The sequence below is a fragment of the Thermomyces dupontii genome (genome assembly GCF_041956625.1).
Source record: "Thermomyces dupontii strain NRRL 2155 unplaced genomic scaffold VTN31scaffold_2, whole genome shotgun sequence".
NCBI lineage: Eukaryota > Fungi > Ascomycota > Eurotiomycetes > Eurotiales > Trichocomaceae > Thermomyces > Thermomyces dupontii.
Window position 1 is genome coordinate 1,378,046 of NW_027192308.1, and position 20,448 is coordinate 1,398,493.

General features: G+C 51.2%; 10 protein-coding genes across 10 annotated transcripts; 3 read left to right on the forward strand and 7 right to left on the reverse strand.

Annotated features, from left to right (window-relative positions):
• Nucleotides 1-266: 266 nt before the first annotated feature.
• On the reverse strand, nucleotides 267-3,759 carry VTN31DRAFT_2869 (uncharacterized protein; the record flags this gene model as incomplete). Its single annotated transcript, XM_069403084.1, has 2 exons — nucleotides 267-3,529; nucleotides 3,579-3,759. The coding sequence occupies 2 exons, from the start codon at nucleotides 3,757-3,759 to the stop codon at nucleotides 267-269; spliced, it is 3,444 nt and encodes a 1,147-aa protein (XP_069262302.1).
• A 671-nt stretch (nucleotides 3,760-4,430) lies between these two features.
• On the reverse strand, nucleotides 4,431-5,726 carry VTN31DRAFT_2870 (uncharacterized protein; the record flags this gene model as incomplete). Its single annotated transcript, XM_069403086.1, has 1 exon — nucleotides 4,431-5,726. The coding sequence occupies one exon, from the start codon at nucleotides 5,724-5,726 to the stop codon at nucleotides 4,431-4,433; it is 1,296 nt and encodes a 431-aa protein (XP_069262303.1).
• Nucleotides 5,727-5,778: 52 nt separating this feature from the next.
• Nucleotides 5,779-6,765, reverse strand: VTN31DRAFT_2871 (uncharacterized protein; the record flags this gene model as incomplete). The annotated part of the gene is made up of 1 exon (XM_069403087.1): nucleotides 5,779-6,765. One exon carries the CDS (start codon nucleotides 6,763-6,765, stop codon nucleotides 5,779-5,781), a length of 987 nt encoding a protein of 328 aa, XP_069262304.1.
• Nucleotides 6,766-6,858: 93 nt separating this feature from the next.
• On the reverse strand, nucleotides 6,859-7,528 carry VTN31DRAFT_2872 (uncharacterized protein; the record flags this gene model as incomplete). Its single annotated transcript, XM_069403088.1, has 3 exons — nucleotides 6,859-7,243; nucleotides 7,303-7,441; nucleotides 7,492-7,528. The coding sequence occupies 3 exons, from the start codon at nucleotides 7,526-7,528 to the stop codon at nucleotides 6,859-6,861; spliced, it is 561 nt and encodes a 186-aa protein (XP_069262305.1).
• Nucleotides 7,529-8,303: 775 nt separating this feature from the next.
• Nucleotides 8,304-8,996, forward strand: VTN31DRAFT_2873 (uncharacterized protein; the record flags this gene model as incomplete). The annotated part of the gene is made up of 2 exons (XM_069403089.1): nucleotides 8,304-8,739; nucleotides 8,800-8,996. 2 exons carry the CDS (start codon nucleotides 8,304-8,306, stop codon nucleotides 8,994-8,996), a joined length of 633 nt encoding a protein of 210 aa, XP_069262306.1.
• A 253-nt stretch (nucleotides 8,997-9,249) lies between these two features.
• VTN31DRAFT_2874 (uncharacterized protein) lies at nucleotides 9,250-10,910 on the reverse strand (the record flags this gene model as incomplete). Its single annotated transcript, XM_069403090.1, has 2 exons — nucleotides 9,250-10,634; nucleotides 10,694-10,910. 2 exons carry the CDS (start codon nucleotides 10,908-10,910, stop codon nucleotides 9,250-9,252), a joined length of 1,602 nt encoding a protein of 533 aa, XP_069262307.1.
• An 885-nt stretch (nucleotides 10,911-11,795) lies between these two features.
• VTN31DRAFT_2875 (uncharacterized protein) lies at nucleotides 11,796-12,736 on the forward strand (the record flags this gene model as incomplete). Its single annotated transcript, XM_069403091.1, has 2 exons — nucleotides 11,796-11,823; nucleotides 11,877-12,736. 2 exons carry the CDS (start codon nucleotides 11,796-11,798, stop codon nucleotides 12,734-12,736), a joined length of 888 nt encoding a protein of 295 aa, XP_069262308.1.
• A 466-nt stretch (nucleotides 12,737-13,202) lies between these two features.
• VTN31DRAFT_2876 (uncharacterized protein) lies at nucleotides 13,203-13,890 on the forward strand (the record flags this gene model as incomplete). The annotated part of the gene is made up of 3 exons (XM_069403092.1): nucleotides 13,203-13,276; nucleotides 13,371-13,464; nucleotides 13,552-13,890. The coding sequence occupies 3 exons, from the start codon at nucleotides 13,203-13,205 to the stop codon at nucleotides 13,888-13,890; spliced, it is 507 nt and encodes a 168-aa protein (XP_069262309.1).
• A 153-nt stretch (nucleotides 13,891-14,043) lies between these two features.
• VTN31DRAFT_2877 (uncharacterized protein) lies at nucleotides 14,044-16,965 on the reverse strand (the record flags this gene model as incomplete). The annotated part of the gene is made up of 7 exons (XM_069403093.1): nucleotides 14,044-14,934; nucleotides 14,979-15,333; nucleotides 15,395-15,726; nucleotides 15,777-15,854; nucleotides 15,906-16,265; nucleotides 16,317-16,384; nucleotides 16,443-16,965. 7 exons carry the CDS (start codon nucleotides 16,963-16,965, stop codon nucleotides 14,044-14,046), a joined length of 2,607 nt encoding a protein of 868 aa, XP_069262310.1.
• A 675-nt stretch (nucleotides 16,966-17,640) lies between these two features.
• Nucleotides 17,641-19,143, reverse strand: VTN31DRAFT_2878 (uncharacterized protein; the record flags this gene model as incomplete). Its single annotated transcript, XM_069403094.1, has 1 exon — nucleotides 17,641-19,143. The coding sequence occupies one exon, from the start codon at nucleotides 19,141-19,143 to the stop codon at nucleotides 17,641-17,643; it is 1,503 nt and encodes a 500-aa protein (XP_069262311.1).
• Nucleotides 19,144-20,448: the final 1,305 nt, after the last annotated feature.

The following is a 20,448-nucleotide window of genomic DNA, read 5'->3' on the forward strand; positions in this document are numbered from 1 at the left end:
GTACAAGAGGTTGGTAGATTCGTTACTGTCCTCGCATACTTATACAGGCATAATCTCAAGACATTACTCGTATCAATATCCCCAATGAACAGACGTCACCTCCCAGACCACCAACACGCCAACCCAATGCAAGGCGAGTACCACATGATCACGAAGAATTACACATAATGAAACAAGTAGATGAGAAAAGATGCCAGCCGTCAAAGACATGGAACAGAGATTCTAATACAAGACCGAACCGAAGGAAACACCGGGGCAAACAAAGCCTACATCCGTGCCGACGGACGAGGCTTCCAGCCCGGCTTGGAAATCGCATTCAACGAGGGCTTTTGGGGATCTCGGTAGGTTTTCGTAGAGGACGGGTTTCGAAAATCAGGGTACAAGTTCGGGGGAACCTCCATGAGAACAGCCCGTTGGGGTTCTGCCGTGACCGGCGGTGCCGACGGGGAGTCCTTTGCGGTAAGCTTGCGTGCGCGAGCTGTAGTAACGCCGGAGGCGGATTTGGAGGCGGCGTTCGCCTTCATGCTTTCTTTGATGATCTCGCGGAGCTCTTTGTCGTCGCTGGTGATCTGAGCTTTGATGAACGGAACTCGGTTGGAAGTCTGGAGTGAGGACATGACCGACTCTCTCGGAGTGTAGGGATACTTCTCCGGATTCGGCGCCGAGACTGGCACGATGGATGGGTCCAAGTACGCCTCCTCGCCCTTGTCCAGCAACTGATTGATGTCCAAGCTCTCTCCGTGCGGGATCTTGTGCGGATTGGAAGGAGTGACGCAGTCCATGTTCACCTCTTTGCGGAGCACATGGTCAATGTCGATGGCCGAGAAGAAAGCGCATGATTGAGGCAAGTCATTGATGCCAACTTGTTGGGAGAACATGGCACGCGTCCAGACGTTTGCGATCTGTAGGGCCATGGCAGCTCGGTACTTGTCCTCGTCCTTCACAAGAAAACGGATCTCATCGTGCACGGTGATGGCCAGGCGCGCACCGATGTTGTATCGGCGGATCAAAAAGTCCATTGCAATTATCAGAAGATGAAGATAATCCACACCCGAGGACTGGATGGCCCAATTGATTCGAGAAGTCATGAAGCTGCCCTTGTTGATAAACCGTCGCATCAACGCTTCGGTGATTCCGGCTCCCAAAACTGGTGTGCGCGGGCGCTCCTGCTCGGCAAACTCTTCAAGCTTGTTGAAAACGAACGACTCAGTACCACCACGCCAGAAAGGATTGTCACTCAACAATTTCCGCGTCGTCCTTGTGCCCTTGGTCTCTTTGTAGAGTTTCGCTGCAATCTCATGGGCCTGCTTATCTGACAGCATCGGATTGAATTGGCGCAGTAGAGTCACCGCAAACTTCAAACCCGCACCGTAGATCCGTCCATAATTGAACACTTTGGCATCATTTCGCGAGATTCCCAGAATCTTGGCAGTCCGGGAATGCAGGTCGGTACCGGCTGCCTTCGAGCCTTCAAGAGTCATGAAACCGATGGCATTGCCACCGTGCAATTGGAACTGTGCATCGCCCACAAGGCTGGCAATCCAGAGTTCTTGAGAGTCGACATCGGCACCAACGAACGCGTACCCCGGCGGAGCCCGGATCATAGCCTTCAACTCTGATCCCACCCGATTCTCTTTGGCGTTGCTGGCGGTCAACCATGTGTTTTCAACGGCACGCCGGGTGATGGTCCCCATGGGGATGATCTGGGGCAAGATGAAGCCCAAAGACTTGTCGCCCTTCTTGCCCGTTGGTAAATCCCCTTCATAGACCACGAGTTGGCTGATAATCCTGTCCCGAGCACTGATCCAGTAAGAGCAGGACGCATTCATCTCCAGAGCCTCCTTTGCAAGCGCGTACTTTGACGACAGCGTGCCTTTCTCAAAGTACTGTAAATAACTCTTGGCCAGGGGGCTAACACACCGTGCCGAAGGGCCATCCTTGTGTGGAAGTTTGAAGTAGACATGCTTTCGATCGTCGCGGAGATCTGCGTTGGTCTCCTCCGACATGTCGCAAGCAGTAACGGGTTGGTTGTCGTACCGCGATGCCTCACTAACAGGAACTTTAAATGTCCACCCATATTTATCAGACCAAACTAACGGATAGCCATCCCATGAAAGTTTGAGCAAAATTGGCGCGATACGCGTCCGGACTGAGAGGTTTATTTCGGACGTGTTCGTCGCGAAGAGATCTTTGTACCACTTGGGCATTCCGGGCTTCTTCTGGCGCGCTGCTGGACGAGGGGGATCGCCTTTCTTCTTTCCTTTAACCATTTTAATTTCTTGGCCGGACCAGTCCAGCTGGCGCAACCAAGGGTCGTTCATGTAGATGCTCGGATTGTCTTTGACCTTGACGGCCTCCTCGCACAGTTCGACAAGCCTTTTCTGGACATCATCCAGCCGTTGGTGGTAGATCCTCTCGGCTTCCGACACGTATCGTTCCCACGACTCATTGACCGGCAAAATGACGGACGAGAGGTGGCGCAGGGCACCAAAGCTGACGGGATGGGGACAGACCTCGAGGAAGTTGGGAAACACTTTCTTGTATACGCGGTGAGTGATTGCAACATCAGCAGCACAGTAGTCCAATAGCTCATCAAATCGATCCGCAACCTCGTGTCGTTCCAACTCTCCAAAGTAGTCTCTTTTGGACTTGTCAATCGTCACACCGCAATGAAACTTGGCGACATCCCGCAGAGAGTTGACAGAGCTTCTCCCAACCCAAAGTTCCTCCTCTTCCTCATTCAATACCTTGTGCTCGATAAGCGCTGCCAACTCTACTGTGTTGCTTTCGTTAGCAATTCTCTCCCTTAGATCCTTGTTTTTCTTGTGCCGCATCCACGTTGGTCGCTGCTGAGAGCACATTCCGTTGACGGCGACATGGAGGGACATTGTGTCCACAAAGAAATTTTTCGATTGCTGCAGGCTGTACTCCTCCAAAACGCGGGCGCGGTCGAAGCCAATGTTATGTCCGACGACGATGCGTGGCTTATTCTTGTCTCCAAGTGGAATCAGATGGCGATCGCTGTCCGACTCGCCCAACAGCCACGGCGAAAGCCATGCATACCAGGCCGTGGGACTGGCAGCGCAGGCCATGACCGCGAACGGACTCTCCTTGTAGAGGACTTCCGTATCGAACGTCAACAAGGACTCATCAGGTGCATCCACAGCCTCCCAAGTTCCGTCGCTGTTGTACTTTGTCCATCCGCTTCTCTTAACCCATCTCCGCGGCATGTCTGGACAGTTGGTGAGGGCATATCTCTTTGCATAGTCCAGGTAAGGATCTGACGCGTCCAGGGCCAGTTTATGAAAGTGCTCGTCTAGGGTTTCGCCTTTGAGAGGAGGAAAATCGAAAGCGATCGGTGGCGCTGCTTCTTGCGACTTGCCGAGTAGGTCATGGCGAGAGAGATGATCTTTCGCTAGTGCGACAAGGGTCTCGTCTGGCGGCTTTGGCTTGCCCGAAAAAATCTGCTTGTGTATGTAATCGCTCACTTGCTGCACACCGATCTCGTTGAACCGTGCTGAGGAGGGTACTGGTCTAAAATTAGCGATGGAATTGCGCAGAAGTCGTACTATACACACCTGCTAGTGACTTTGGTTTCGAGCTTTCGCTTTGCGACGCTGCAGTTGAGAAATGGGAGACGAATACAAGCTTCGATCTATGAAAGACACACGCATGCGATGGCGGTCGATACCATAGTATTGTGCTTGAGGAACATGCGAAGCCCCTCGTACAGGGGGAATAAGCTGAAGACCGAAGCATCGATAAATTGAAGGGCGCAGCGTCCTCACGTCATTGCATTACAGATGTTGGCCTTCCGAAGCGACAAAGTTCCCGCACTTTGTTAGCAAGTCGGACATGCCTTCTTCAACTCAATGATCGGTCTCTTTTTTGATCGATCTGCGTTTCTTGGACCAGCGCCGATGAACGAAGACGGGGCCTTCTGAGCATTTGGAAGAATCACGTGATGAAAATGTCTGGAATTCAGAGGGGTTCTTTCCTTTTCGGTATTCGGCAGGAAAGCTCCTACTACGAGTAGTTTAGTTAAATTAGTTACTCAATGAGTCGACTCAGACACCCCCTTTAGTTTGCACCTTGGTTACGGAGTAGGTAGTTCTACTCGTACTCCGTACCCGGGAGGGAGAAAAACTTCTTATTACTGAAGGCACTTAGTAACTGCGAAAGCTCTCGATACTGGGAGAGCATAAAGGCCTGCGATGTCCATCTATAATGCACAGCGACCCGAGGAACACCATTCGAATGCTTTGATTAACTAGAGTAGTACTAGTACCTACTACTAGTTAACCAGTCAATCAAGCTTGCACTGTTGACGCGATGTAGGCTACTGTACTCAGTAGTAACTCGCTTGCGTCGATATTATTAATTGAAAATAAAGCCCAAGCAGCGCTGGGAGAGGAGTAAATCGCATTTCATCAATGCGTCTGAAAGCGCACTCTAGGATGGCGATGGTTTTCGAACCTCAGACGAATTTCGGCAGCCTCTTCGTGCCTTTCCTGCTTTTCGAGAATCTTTATTAGGTTGTCGGCGTTGACATGGGTGTCTGGATGATCGGGCCCGAGAGACTTTTCCTCCCCCTCCAGTGCCCGTCGAAACATTGCCTCTGCCTTTTCAAATTCTCCTTGATCAAGAAGGGCCGTGCCCAGGTCGTTGACGCTGGAGAAGGTGCTTGGATGATCGGGCCCGAGAATCTTTTCCTCCCCCTCCAGTGCCCGTCGAAACATTGCCTCTGCCTTTTCGTACTCTCCTCGTTCCGAAAGAGCGGAGCCCAAGTTGTTGGCGCTTTTGAGGGTGTCTGGATGATCGGGCCCGAGAACCTTCTCTTGCCCCTCCAGTGCCCGTTGATACATTGCCTCTGCCTTTTCGTACTCTCCTTGATCTTGAAGGACGTTGCCCAGGTAGTTGATGGTCATGAGAGTTCTGGGATGGCTGGGGCCCTGGAGCTTCTCTCGTCCCTCTAGTTCCCGTCGATGCATCGTCTCTGCTTCGCGATACTGACCCAGGATGATGAAGCTGAGGGCTAGTTTGAAGAGATCAACCTTCAAATTGTCTACCGTTGTTTGACGGTCAAGAGCATGCCGAGCATGTGGGAGGTAGCTTAGCCATTCCTTTTTGTTGTCATATCCAGGACGTGGAAAAGCCTCTTCGATGCGTCGCATCACCTTTTCCGTCCACTTGGCAAGCTCTCCTTGCTTCTCCAGCCAGTTCAACATTGCAAGTCGAACCAGCCGGTGAATGTCATACACGTCTAACTCCTCTCTTTCAGTAATGAACGCGTACGCCTTCAACGTCCCAATGGTATCTTCCGCTTCTAATGTCCAAGCACCTTGCGGAAGAAGAGAGCGCGGAATAGCTTTCTCGCTCAGAGAACACATAAATTTCAAGTAATCAGCCGCGAGAGGATCATGCCATGCAATCTGCTGGAACGAGATGAGCCACGTTGTAGCAATCGGATTCTTCGCCTCCCTATATCGATGGCCGTCTTCAAAATCCCTGCTCAACAACGCGACCATTTCTCTGTCACTCGACTGGCAATACTTGAGATACTTTGTCGTCGAGATCTGTTTCTTGGCCATATATGCCGAAGCTTGTTTGATAGCAAGAGGCAGGTAATTAAGAGTGTTGAGAAGTTTTTCTGTATCCTCCCGATCGCTAATCTGACGGCTTGTCAGATGCGTTTCCAGGAGTTCGAAACCCTCATTTCCGCTCATGCCCTCGACCACGAATATATTTTTGGCTGGAACGCCAAGCTGCACGATAAGCTCACGGTTCCGCGACGTGAACAGTAAGGAATTGCCGACTGAACGGGAGGTGGCGGCCGAGATTGGTGCTGCCGTCGAAAAGGGCTGAGTTGTCGGCATTGTCAACAATCATGAGCCAGCTGCCTGCACTCTCATGACTCAGTGCCTGCTTTACAAGCTCCTCCACGTCGGCTTTGTCGTCGTTAATCCCGTTAATTTCCAGCAACTGGCCGATATTTCTGTAGGCGTTTCTGAAGCTGACGGCATCTATGGCTGGAACCCAATAGATGGAGCAATCAGAGTGCCTCTCGCGGACCCGAAAGGACATTTCGAGTGCAATCTGCGTCTTCCCGATACCTCCCAACCCTACAATGCCGGTTCTTTGACAGTCATCAGCGTCCACGCCCGGCGGAACAATCGAAAGAAGCTGTTCTATAATTGACTGTCGACCAACAAAATTCTTGTTCCTTCGAAAAGGCACAGCAAAAGTAATGCGTCCTGACGTCGTAGGTGGCTTATGCTCATTCACGTCGGTGGAGACACGGCGAAAGAGGTTGTCAATGAACCCCTTAATAGCCCATCCATTCTCGGTCAGATAGTTACGGGTGTGTGCCGAGATCCTGCTTGCCTTTTTCCAGTCCGACAGTGTTATGTCTCTTAGCCCTTGATCGACATTAAATCGGAAGTATTGATTATCGCATCCATATCGATCATGCAAGCTGCGGGCGACTTTTTTGGAGGACACGGCCATGTTTTTCAATGCGTTGATTATTGAGGCAGGGGAATCTTCGATAGCAATGACATCTCCAAGGCCTGTGCCAATGCTCAAGATTCGCATCTGGCGGCGTTTTGGAAACTGCTTCTGGCCCTCCTGGACTAGGATTTCGCATGGGTTGTTGTACCCAAAATTAGCATCCACGAATTCGATGTCATCTCGACCAAGTCGTATTGATTCGAAGAAGCCGATAGCAGCTGATGTTGCCCGTGCAACCTGCCAAACGGTGCACATCTCAAAGGTGGTGGACGAATCGTACGTCGTGAAGAGGGTTGGAGGCGCATCAACGTTGTCTTTTGTAATCGCCAAAACCACCCTATAAAGACATCAACTACTTATAAATTCGCGAGTGCGGTTGCTGACATACGTCTTCGTGCATGTTTTGTCCCGAAAGAGCATGTTTTCATGCGGGCATGTCCGAGCAGTCGATTGGCCTCGCTGCCGGCGACTCTTGCATTCTGCTTCCACACAGAATGTCTTGACTATCAATTTCATTGCATCCTCAAGGCATCTGGCAGAGAACATGGAAGAGGACGAAATGAGAACATCCGGAGTCGACATCGATGTGAAGATAGTAGCGACTTTTCGTCTGAACTTGCGCAACGAACTCGGCGGGGATTCCCATGAGAAGGCCCGCTTACCCAGGTCTCGGTATGCTCGTATACACTCGTCGACCGTCATACGCAGTCTTCCAAGCATAATCGCAATGATTCTGGTCGGCCAGTCAGTCAACGTGGGACCTCCAGCACGTAGATAAACAATCAACGTCACCCCCCGGTGCTTGTACCTCCAATGAGGTCAAAGTGCTCGCACGGTCGGGGAACATGGTCAAGACCGTTCTCATCGCGGATCTTCTCCATGATATGCTCGAGGATGAGGAGACTGGAGAGGCCCCGAATCCCGCCACCGTCTCAAGGAGAGTCAGCAACACTACGACTTGGGAGGAACTGTGCATCATACCCAAGGAGAGGATCTTCAGCGGCTCTTGTGAAGACATCGTGCGTTTGATTGAGAAGGTTTGATCTATTTATTTGTGACTCTTATCACGTACAAGAGAATTTCTGTAGGGGAGTCATTGAAAGAGCCTGATCACTGATGATTGGGGAGTCAGGGCGTCGAAGCTGGTTGCCCCGCTGTCTTCAGCCTCAGTGTCAAGGAATTTCCCTCATCATCGCCATCGGCACGACTGGATGTACTAGCTACTACTGCATAAGCTCAGCTGTATGCAACGAATCAGTATTTGACACAATACTATCCATACTGTACTACTAACCGCCGTATCTTTGTACTGTAACCAATCTGTTTCTGCATGTAACAATTGTTGAATTTCTGGCAGGTTATACCTAATTATGGCGCATGCAGAAATATTTTGGAGAATGGATCAAAAAGGACCTGACTCAACCGACTACTAAACCGACAACTGTCTTGCTAACTCCACTATGAGGTAGAGGTAAGTACGTACTTCGTATGTAGTTGTTTAGGCTACTTAGTACTCCATCCCTTTGGTGTAGGTACTCCGTAGACGCCTCGTGAATCTTAGTATTCACCGCCTTCTCCATTAACTTATTGATAATGGCACCCTGATCCCATCCACCACGATGAGGGGAGCTTACTGCGGAATCATCTAATCACAAGAGATCGATGAATCATTCTTTCTAATCGTCTTTTTCCAGTCTCAACGAACTTCAGACGTCTTCAAGCCCCCTTGTGAGATTCAAATAGTTACTAGAAGTTAAACCACTAGGCCTACCTGCCAACCAAGGCATCCATCAATGGCGACTCACTCATCCTATGTTGACTTGACAAACCTAAGCTCATCACCACCGCGCCCAGAGCGGCCATACCACCGTCTCAATGACAACAGCAACTCCGACGACCTCTCACCATCTTCCGCGAGCAACAGCCAACCACCGCGTGGTGTCAAACGGCGACGGATCGACAACAACGATAGTACCACAAGTAGAACAACGACCCGCGCATCGTCGTCGTCAAGCTCCCAAGCCGTTATCAACCTTGACGATATCGAAGCCGTCGATCTCACAGAGGTCAATGATGCGAACGCGTTGTCAAAGGCACTTTCCAAGCAGCGCGAGGATGCGATCAAAGCTCAGCAGTCGGGCGATGACAAGGAAGGTCGGACAATCCTGACGGCTACAAAATGCGCTATTTGCATGGATACACCGACGGATGCTACAAGTACTGCTTGCGGTATGTTCGTACACTATGACTTATATGGAACTCGTGTGCCAACGTGCCCTTTTCTTGCAGGCCATCTATTCTGCCATCAATGCATCATGGAAGCGATCCGCCATGCGGAACAGGAGAATGCCCGTCAAGGAAGGCCTGCCCGAGCAGGCTGTCCAGCATGTCGAAGACCGCTCTCACAGAAAGATCGACCAGGCACCAGGCGTGACCTGATACCGTTGCAATTCAAGCTTGCGACAAAGAAACGGACCGATACATGATGACGTGATGCACTCATGACGCTTGCTTCCCTTCGCTCGCTCGGAGTTTGATAGCCGGGGGGCTATGAATAGATGTGTTATCATTGCATGGAGGTGGAGTACATGGCGTTCATGAGATGGGGTATCTGGGTTGGCTCCACGATCTTGTGTTCTTCATGGGTTATGGACAATGTAGGAATGGAATCGATTTCACAGAAAGTGTTATGAAACTCTACTAATAATAGCTGCTCCAGGAAACAAATAGTAATAGATCTTACAGTCCATCCAGAGTATTCCGCCGACTCACGGTTCCTCCCAACCCTCCTCGAACCATCGCATCCCCCTTCTTACCGAGAACGACCTCCAACGCCTGAATGAGTGCCTTGGGGTCGTACCGCATCCCGAGGACGGTTTGGCCATCGTCAGATATGACTTTTCGTCCATATAAACGTAATGTCTCGATCCCCATGGCGTTCAGCCTTTCTCTATCGACTTTTGGTGTCCCCGGTCCCTCCAAGTGGAGAATATGCGTGACGTAAGACGTATATGGTAGCGTGCGAGCGGATGGAGATGAGGATCTCGGCGGTTCGACGATCGTTGGGAGACCGGATACACTGCTTGTACCGGTCTGGCCGGCGATAGTGCTGGTCATATTGTCATGGTGTCGTTGGCTGCGGGATACGCTATGGACCCCCCTGCCTCGGCTCTCCTCGCCGGCTCGAACAATGGCCTCGACAAAGTCGATGGCCGTAAAGGGGTTGGAAGAAGGCCCTGTCTCACGGTCGAGAGAGCCGTTCAAAATTAGGATTTTGTGTCGAGCTGGACTCATTGCGATTGCTTTCCCAACCCCTCGCAGAACGATAGACGGAATGATGGATGTATATAGCGATCCAATGCTGTAGACGATTGCCTGTGCGTCATTGATGGCCTCCAACACCCGCGGATTTGCAGGAGGGCGAATCTCCTGCCCGTACGGGTTGATATACCAGATCCGTGAGATCCGGCTCGGCAGGTCTTCGGTTCCGGTCTTGCTGTAACTGATGTTCTTATGTCGGAGACTTGGCAGCGAGCCGGGAAGGTGGTCCTCCTCGTACGAACCCGCGTGCGAGGCGAAATCATCGTCGGAATCAGCATCCCCATCAGCGAGGAGCAGGCTTGGTCGTCGATTGGACACGGGAGAGCCCGGCGTGTCGATGGGGTGCGAGATGCTGTTCTGGCCGACAATAACCGTGCCGTTCTCCAAGGTTGCAGATATGTGGTGCGAGAAGTTGGAGTTGATTGCCGGGATGACTCTGACCAGGTCGGACGGCACGCCACCTATACTCCCCAGAAGATAGATGGCGCTCTCGAAGCTGCCGGTGAATAACCGCGCGCCTGTCAAGAACAAGTTCCCGACACTCGCAGAAGAAAAGTCAAAGGTTGTTGATGGAGGCCGGGCCCGTTTCAGGATCTCGAGATTCAGATGGTTGAAAAAGGAGCGAATCAGTTCCTTCTTCGCCGGGCTGATGCCGTCCCATAGGTGCGACGTGCCGTCCACAATCGACTGCCAGCTCTCCTTGGCCACCGACGAGTCGGCATCCAATCGATGGTTGAACAGCCGCTTAGTTGCGGCTCGTTCAGATTCTGGCGGTGCATCTGGAATCAGTCGCACCAATCTACCTGTAGATATATAGTTAGGCAAAAGAAAAACAACCAGCAAATATTTTCTGAAAACATACTGCGAACGTCGCCAATTCCGGGCCCTCCGAATATCCTAATCAGCTCTGAGGATGATCCCCCGTTGTCAGAGATTGGAATGATGTAGCTCAAAAGGCACTCTTTGCTTTCGCGCACGGCGTTGAAAACATCCACCAAACTGTTCGCTGCGCTGCCGCCAGAGAATACTACGATGCCGCGGTTGCGTGTCCTCTCGCTAGAACCGTTGCTTTGAGCCATGTTCCAAAGTGACGAATCCAAGGAAGAAGCTCTCCCTGGCCTTCCTCTCCAACGATGAAAATGAACCTGATCACCACTGTACAAGAAGCGCCATACGAGCCTTATGATAGCATTTAAGTGAGAGTTATTCAACCGTCTTCAAAGATTTGTAACGGTCCACGTTGGCTCATCCAGTCGAGAATGTCTCAAAATCCAAGCGGCCAGTAATCTACTCCGTACTACTAATCTAAATTCATAAAGGAAACCGGGGAAATACCAGAGCAATTACATCAATACTTGCGTGTGAAGCATCGTACTGTTCCAGAACACTTGGTTGAAGGCTCAGTTCAGGCAACGTGGCTACATCTGATGACTTCGACTGTGACAGGGTGGCTCAAAGCCTCAAAGCCTCAAGCTTCTCAAGCAGAGTCAAGCTAGCTCAAGCTCTCATTGAGGTTATCCGGAACCGGGATATCATTTTACCGATAAGTTCGATGACTACTCCGTATTAAGTTACAGTTTCCCTCAAATCACGTGCCGATATTTCCTACATCAGTAATGATCAGCATCAGCTTGCGACCCCTGTTCCTGAGTTCATGCATTGAACGTAATGCCGTCATATCCATAAACAGCGGATCTGGCAGACTGACGTAGCTACTGAACTGCACCTCGATCAATTCCTAAAGTGTCGGTAATAATAGTTTCAAAGGCCTGGCAATTTGGGGTTGCATGAGACCATGGACCGATGGGTAAACTTCTGAGTGCCTGATGATCACTGTCGAATGACTCAAATCCCATCCAACTACTCGTACTTATCGCAGCCCCGCAATGTATATTTTTCAGAGGCATTCCAGTACTCTTCGCCAGGGCCTGCGTCTTTCAAGATTTAGCTCCAAGAGATTCGCCATGGGATCTCATCCAAAACGACTTGTCTGTAAGTCTGTAAACCAACAGTGGTTGATGTTTCAATTAAAACATCGAACGCAGTCGCACCCGGTGACATTCCACCCACCGATCAAGATGCCGAATCAAAAGTAAAACGGGCAGAAGCCACCACGCAACCTGATCAAAAAGAAGAAGAAGAAGAAGAAGATCCATTCTGCCATCCGGCGCGCGCGCATCAATTCGTGATTAATCCGCTGCTGACCCTCGCCCAACTGCATCCCACCAACCCGCTTCTCCAATTCCATGCATGGTTCAAAGATCCTCGGCTTACGTCGTCGACATCACCAGAGACATGTACTCTCGCAACGGCATCGCTACCTTCCGGTCGCGTGAGCGCGCGAACGCTGTACTTCAAGGAGCTTGATGAGAGGGGCTGGGTGGTTTACAGCAATTGGGGCAGCAGGGAAGGGAAAGGCGGCCAAGTATTCGGCGGGGATCACGAACAAGGGAACAAATGGGCCGCATTGACCTTTCACTGGCCGACCGTGGAGCGCCAGGTGCGCATCGAGGGCCTGATCGAGCCGCTGTCACGAGAGGAAAGCGAACGGTATTGGCGAACCCGAGAACGCAGCAGTCAGATCGGCGCCTGGGCGAGCTGGCAGAGCAAGGTGCTCTGGTCCTCTGCCGACCCCAGCAGTCTACCCCGGGGAACGGAAGTCGACGACGGTCGGTCCGTGCTAGAACAACGAGTCAAGGAGATGGAGGCGAAATTCGAAGGCGTGCAGGAGGTTCCGCTGCCCCCCTGGTGGGGTGGCATCCGCATCGTGCCCGAGTCGGTTGAGTTCTGGCAGGGCCGGAAGAGCAGACTGCATGATCGATTCCGGTATGTCCGCATCGGAGAGGCCGCCGAGGGCCAGACAGCAGCGGACTTTAAGTGGCGCATTGAGCGGCTCTCACCTTGATGTTAGAATTGTACTTATGTTTATCGTACAATAGACCTCTCGATCGGGTAGACAAAACGCGTTGAACTCTTTTAACGTGTAGGAGTACTATGCTTAGGTGTACGACCGCATCTGATTGCATATACCGCAATGCTATTAGAGATCCGCTCTACATTTCTCATTTCGTGGAATGTAGACGCAATGTCATGACTGATTGACGATCGCTCACTCTTCGATCCATTCCATTTTCCGTCATGTATGTCATTAATATTCCCCAAACCTGTTACAGTTGACGACACGGGTAACTTACCGACCTGGTAATTACCGTACAGCACGGGCGCAACATCCAACGTCATCACCTCCAACCTCCATAATCCAGCAACGAAGAAGCAACACTCCCTGGAGCACATCACCCAACATGTCCTCATCATCAACGAGTAATCCCAGCCATACCCGAAGCAGCAGCATCGACAGAAAGCTTCCGTCCATGGCAACCCATTGGATCATTCTAGCCATTGCCAGCGGCGCATTCGCAGCCCTGAACGGGTTATTCGCAAAACTGTACCTAATCCCGACCTTCACCAACCCTTCCAATTGAATACTATATACATCACAGCGGACATGGTTTAGCTGATATTTAAATGGCTATCTGTAGGACAACCACGGAATCAACCAAAAACTTCGCCTCATCAATCGCTCATATCCTACCTTTTCTCGGGGAGGGTTTCGTTGAGTTTTTGGTTCGAGCGGTACGATACTACTACACTATACAATTCTTTTACCACCCTTCCCTGGCTTGGAGGATGAATGGGCTGAGATTTCCGGTTGATGTTTAGGCTTGTTTCGGGTTGAATATTCTCTGCAATGTCCTCATGTGGGCGCTGTTCACGCGCGCGCTGACAGTTTCCCCGTCGACGACAAAAGTGTCGATTACGAATACTTCGACGAATTTCTTGGTCACCGCGGTGCTGGGGATGATTGTGTTTGGGGAGCAGGTTCGGGGATTGTGGTGGGTTGGTGCGGCGATGATGGGGGTGGGCTGTATCCTGGTTGGGATGAGGGAGAAGGAAGGAGAGAACACGAAGAAGAAGACGCATAATCAGAGTCGGAGTGCCCGGGGAGAAGAACCACTCGATGAAGATGAGACGATTACGTTGATTGGGGAGGGAGAATGAGTTGAATTCACCATCGGAGCAGGAGGACGATGACGCTGAGGGCAGAACTGGCAGGAACCAAGCGTGATGAGATTTCATGCATTCGTTAATGTCATTAGAAGTACAATCAACCGGGTCCCAGGCTCGGGTATCATGAGGAGCGGGACATGACATCTATCGACCTCGTTCATCTAACTCAAGGGTGTTGTCCACTTCGCCATCATCAAGCAGACCTTGGCCAGCATGGCCATCATATGCAAAGGGTCTTCGTCGGTGGGGACGGGAACTCGAGAATCCTCCAGCTCTGCCATCGCGCCGTGGACCTTGAAGAGCTCGGCCAATGCCCTGGAGAAACTGCCATATGCGGTCTTCCAACCACGGGGAAGCGTTGTGTGAAAGGCCGTGGCTTCCTATATGCTCCTGGGACTCGACCTTGAACTGGTATTTGAGGCAGTCCTTGACGGTGACCAGCCCCATCAGTCGACCACGACGCTCCACCAGAATCACGCGCGGTCCCATCTTCTTGAACAGTTCCATCGTCGTTTCCAGCGGGAGACGCGCATGCACGGACACGGGCGTGTGGTCGACGTATGGCGAGAAATCAACGTATTGTACACCGGCCGTGTCTTCCAACTCTTCAAAGGTCTGAGGCGTGTGGTGAGTTTTCGGCCTGGTGGTTGGATCGTTCTGAAAATACGCTGCAGCTTCCTTGGTAAAAAGACATGTGGCGTTTGGTGATCGAAGGCTGCTTCTTCGCGCTTTATCAAGAGCGTACTTCAGCTCGGTGCGGCCGATATACCCCACCAAAATCCGATTGTTCGGCTTCTCAACGATGGGAAACCCCTGGAATTCCTTTTCACTTAACAAGGATTCTACTTCCCGCAAAGTCATACCAGACGCTGGCAACGAAACCGGGTTCGTCGTCATGACTCGAGACACAGGCACATTGAAAATGTGGTCCTCTTTGTTATCAAGGAACGGGAATCCGTTGAACCAGATCATGCGGTCTGCAATGCCACCTTTGCCAAAGGCTTCACTGACAGCTTTTGTGACACCGACCACGATCTGTCAAAGTTAGATACTGCCATGAGCTGTAATGACAAACGTACCATGGTCGGAAGGATATACGTCAAAGCGCCGGTCAATTCGAACATGATAACCACCACCGACACAGTGAGGTGCATGATTCCACTGAGCGCAGCGGCGGCACCAAGAAACGCGTACGTCCCCGGAGAGATGCATGGAACGTCGGGCTCGCAAGCCGAAAAGAATTCGGAGTCCGGAAACGATTCATGTAATGCCTGAACAAGGATCCCTACAAACCGGCCAAAAGTGGCTCCAATGGCCATCGAAGGCACGAAGATGCCTGCCGGAACTTTGCATCCGTAGGATATGATCACCAGGAGGATTCGGAGGACCGTGGCGATGAGAAGGGAGAGCACCATTGACCAGCGATTTTTGGCACTGGAAGAGAAAAGTCGATATCAGCATGAAGACTATGAACAGACGAAACATTGAAACTGACTCGCAAATTCCCCCGTAGTTAGTACGCTCGTCATCACCGCACTCTTGGAACAGAACCTCCATCATCTGCGTCATATTGATCCGAAGAAACATGTTCGGATAGCAGAGTAATGCTGTCAGCCCTGCCAACACCACTGCTTCGGTAACTGGATACGACGCTAGGTACTTCTTCCGGAACGCTTGTGCTCGGAGATTCCATTTAATGACAAATGCGCCGTACAGGCCACCAAAAACACCAAGGATAATGAAGAAAATCAATTCGAAGAAATGCCACGTTCGGTCATACGTGACTTGAAACATGACCAGCTGGCCAGTGCGGAAAGGATTCATTGCCTGTGATCGAGTCAGGAACTGCACGAATGTGTAAAGCCTGCTGAACGTACAGCGAGAACGCCGGTTGCGACCAAAGCGCAGTAGTAACTCCGCCAGAGCGTTTTCAGGGGAAAGTACGTTGCCATTTCCTTCCAATGCGTCAGTGTGCTCTTCGCGAAAAGACTGCGCAGAGTCGATACCTCTAGTGAGAACAGCACCCCACCTATAGGACTCCCGAATGCGACCGCTACTCCTGCACCGGCGGTTGCAGTCAGGATTTCTCTCATTTTGGCTGCATTCCGCCTATATTTGTTGAAAAACTTCGAAACAACGTTTCCCGTACACACGGCATAGTGAACGCTAGGGCCTTCTTTTCCGACCGAGAGCCCCGACGCGATTGACAGAGGAAGCCCAATGGACTTGATCAACAGGGTTCTCGTCCCGAGAAATCCTTTCATCACGAAGCCTGCTATGATACACTTGATTTCGGAGATCCCGGATCCTGCAGCATAAGTGGCTATTGACTTGACCAGGAAGGCCGATGTGAACGCAAGTAGGACCTGCATCGAGTCAGTGTTGGCTCCTGAGCAAGAGGGATGGGTCGAAATTACGGCGAAAATAAAGTACACGATGTAATTGGCGTATGCATTGGAACCCCAACGCCGCCACTCTGGACACTCTGGAATTGCACATCAGCAGATCACATTGAATTGAGGAATCCCAAGTCAAAAGCAAACCTCCATCGGCGCCCCAGCAGCAGAACTGCTCGTTCAGATAAAAGGCCGTCGTGCAATATCCCAGTTTGATATCGGACAACCATTCCGTGACAATGTTCAGGAAAGCCGCATTCAGCCCAATGATCGAGCCGACAATGGTGACGACAAGCCACGTCTGACCGGCGTCGTACGCCTCTCGCACTTTTCGCCTCCAGCCAAATGTGCCCTCCTTGTCCCAGAAATCGGCACCTTTTCTTCGACGCGCTCGACGACGTCTTTGTTCTTGTACCGCATCCTGAACCCAGTCGATGGTCGTGAAGTCCTCATAGCGCTTGATTTCGTTGATCTCTTCGGTCGCGGCGAGGCCCGCATCGTCCGTGTCTATGATTTCAGCGATGGAGTCGCGGCCACTGTGGCTGGATATGGTCTGTCCAGAGAATCTACGCGGTCCTCGCGTCGTCATCGGGTTGAGCAAGTCATTGGGCCGTGCGGAACTGGATGATGTGGGAGACGAAGTCATTGGAATACAACGCGATCGGACCATTCACATAGCTGCAAAGTTTATTGTAGCGTACGAGCAGGGAAGCACTTTGTCGGTCAACTTGAACTGATGGAGAGTCTGAACTCCAGAGTGCGGAAGTCGCCGGTGTATTGCTTGTTGTTGCCAATGCAAGGGTCAGTTGAGCTTGCCACTTTGTGTCAAACCTGAAGCGCAGTCTCGTGGCACGAGCTCATCCGTTATTCAGCCTTCTGGGAAGCCTTTTTGATTGACAAGAGTTGGTTTGATTGAAAGCTGTTGACTGCTGCAAGGCAATGCGGAGCCGATAACCTTAGCTTACGGTAATAATACGGGGTTAGTACCAATTTACGATTTACGACACCTACCGGAACAAACCAGTCTCTTGGCAATCTTATCGGGACCATGATAACCTATCCAAATTCTAAATAGGGGTGTTAAATTTCCGGAAAGAAAATCTTGTTGCGGAAATTTTGCGAGAAAATATTATCAATCGGCGCTCCTACATGCCAGAACGGTCCGGGAATGCAGAGCTCAGCAGTGGTGAGCTTTCACCAGGATGATGGAGTAGGTAGTTACTTAGGTCTTCGACTCGATAATTCATTCATTCAGTAATCTATACCCATCCACACCGAAGAAATTAACGCCCGATGATCTAAATATGTACATTGGAAATGATACAGACACGAACGGAATGCGCTTCTAATCCAGTTTCCAGAGGAAATCAATCACCTCATCAACTTCGTGCTTCTCGGGGTTACCTCTGCGGACGAAGATTTGGCGAAGAGCCCCGTTCTCAACGGTGAAGGCATCCACCAATCGATACTGTTGCTTGTTCTCCGGAGACATCCTTGATCGCAACGGTCCCAGACTCCATTGGAAACGGCGATTCTCGTCGGCCTTGTCCCAGGTGCCCTCCATGCGGGTCAGATCAGGAAAGCCGTTGGGATAGACACTGATGGAGTATCCGTTGGCGAGAACCGTTTGATCGTCGAAGGAGTAGCGTTGCAGGAAGCAGTCGCCGCAGATGGGCACAACCGCTGCCATCTGTTTGACGGGTGCCTGGTACCACGACTTGAAGTGGTGGAGACTGAGGAATCGCCATCCAGACTCGAAGAAGCCGGACGGGTCCCCCCTGAAGTCTTGTTGCTGCAACCCTGTAACCTGCTGAAGCCGTGTTGGAGTGTTGTTGTGGATGCACTCCATGATTTGCATGTCACCGCCACGCTCCGACAGACACGACTCCAGAAACGGCGCGATTTGGCGTGCGAGAGGCACTGAGAGGAAGATCCCAGCGCCACCAAAGGCGCCGAGGCCAATGGCGGCCTGGTTGAGATTCTCACTGATGGCACCGAGGTAGGCGGGAACGGTATGGTCGTATCGCGCGAGCGTGTCGGACAGCGCGTACAGTGATGGGAAAAAGGTGTCATCGTCGAGGACACCCAGCCAGCGCGTCGTGGTGTTTTCGGCGTCGATATAGTCCAGCATGTCCTTGATCATCATCATGTGTGATTGCGGCACGGTATGATTGGGATCATGGGGCATGACAATTTTCAGTTTGATTCCGGCATTGTTGTACTCCTGGACAAGGCGTTGGAAATCCAGATTCAGCGGCTTGCCCGATTCGGGCTTGTCGACGATCAAGGCAATCAAGGCTGCGTCCGTGTGGGAAAGCCAGTGTTCGAACGTCGGCAATGATTGCCGAAGACGTTCGTAGGTGGTGGCCACGGAGAAGAGAAGGTGGTCGAATTTCTTCTCCGGGTATGGTCGCTGGACGGGCAGCTCGAGGGTTTCGCATGAGATGGACTTGATATTGTCACAGGCCTCGAGATTAACTGGGGTCTTCTCCGTGATCAGGTTCCCTCGCATGTTCACGACCTTGTCCACGTATCGGCCATCCCCTCGGTCCTGCCGGGTGATGGTATCGTCAAATTTCGGTTTGATGCAACGGCGGACGTAATTAACATTATGGCTGAGCTTGTACTCGGGATTCTTCAACGTCTGCAACTCCGGGATGCACCCTGGAGTCTGGGTGAGGTCGACGGGGGCGGGTTTCTCCGGCGCGTTTGGGGCTTCCTGGGGTTTCGGGACGGGAATGGAGACATCCGAATACCGTGCAGTGGATAAGAACAGAATTAGAAGGAAGATGGAAGCGGAGAGGATGTAGCATCTCCTGCTGCTGGCGATGCCGGACCGGACGGTCATGGTGCTGGGAAATTGAAAGAACCAAGGCACAAACGAGAGACTGAGAAGAAGGAAAGACACTGTGAATTAGAAAGGGTACATGACAGCAATCCTCCCAGGAGCCCTTGCACAGAAGAAAGGCACGAAGAGGAAAAGAAACGGGGGTTGAGGGCCGAGGACGGGGTTTGAAGTTTTGAAATCCTTCTCTAGGATGACGAGTACTTTTCCACTCTTGTTTTTTTTTTTTTTTTTTTTTCGGTTTCACGGGGTATGAGTACAGAACCTAACTACGAACTGTAGTAGGCCTCTCCTTGTGAGTTGTGGCCACTTTGCTCCAGCAAGTGAAAACCTAAAACGAGAACGTCCACACAATTCCCGGCGTCCAAGGAGGATGCCAAGGCGAATGGATAAGCATACCCGAGTGGAAACGCGAACGGTCCAATTCGGCTTCGCTTTTGGGGGAGAAAACGGAGACTAGCACTCTGTCGATCCCTGAGTCTGGACCAGGGTGGGCGGCGAAAAGCCAGAAAACCCATAACCTACTAACTACTGTAGTACTCCGTACATAACTATGTACTCCGTACGGAGTACTCGTAACTAAAGCTTCAAGCTGTTCCCTTGCAGGGCTTGTCCGTTGGTAGTGCTCGTACTCGTACATTCAAGTCTCACAAAATACATCCGACAGAGTATACGAGTCCTCGTCCTCGTTCATTCATAGAAATAAAACTCATATTCCAGTTTGTCTCGGGGATGAGGTTGATCCTTGATCGGTTGCAACGAGCGGTGAAACAAGCGCAGGTCGAATAAGGGACCCTGAAATCTTAAACACCGGAGAGGTGGCAAACATTGTCCCATTTTGCCTACTTTCACGGTACACAGCCATGATTCCCGATACGTTATCTAACCTACGAGTACGGAGTACACTGCCTCTAACTATTTCCGGCTAGCGCCCCTCTCTGACGCGCGGCCGATCTGCGCACACACAGTTCCTCCATGCATACTGTATTGAATATTAGGATGAGGAGAAGGTCAGCACTCGCAGTAACTTTTAACCCTACTACATACATAAGTTACTCCGTAAGCACGAGGGGATGCTGCATTAAAAAGCTTGATTGCTCCAACCAACGTCGATCAATGCTGGAAGTCTTGATTCTCTCACAGGGATCTGCAACCATCAAACAATCAAGGTCACCTTCACTCAAATCATCCAATTCATGAAACGCCTCGAATTTGCATTTCTCCCGCACTTACTTCGTACATACTCCTACGAATCGCATCATGGACTGAACTTGTGAGGGGCTTCTGCATGTAAATTGGAACGAAGAT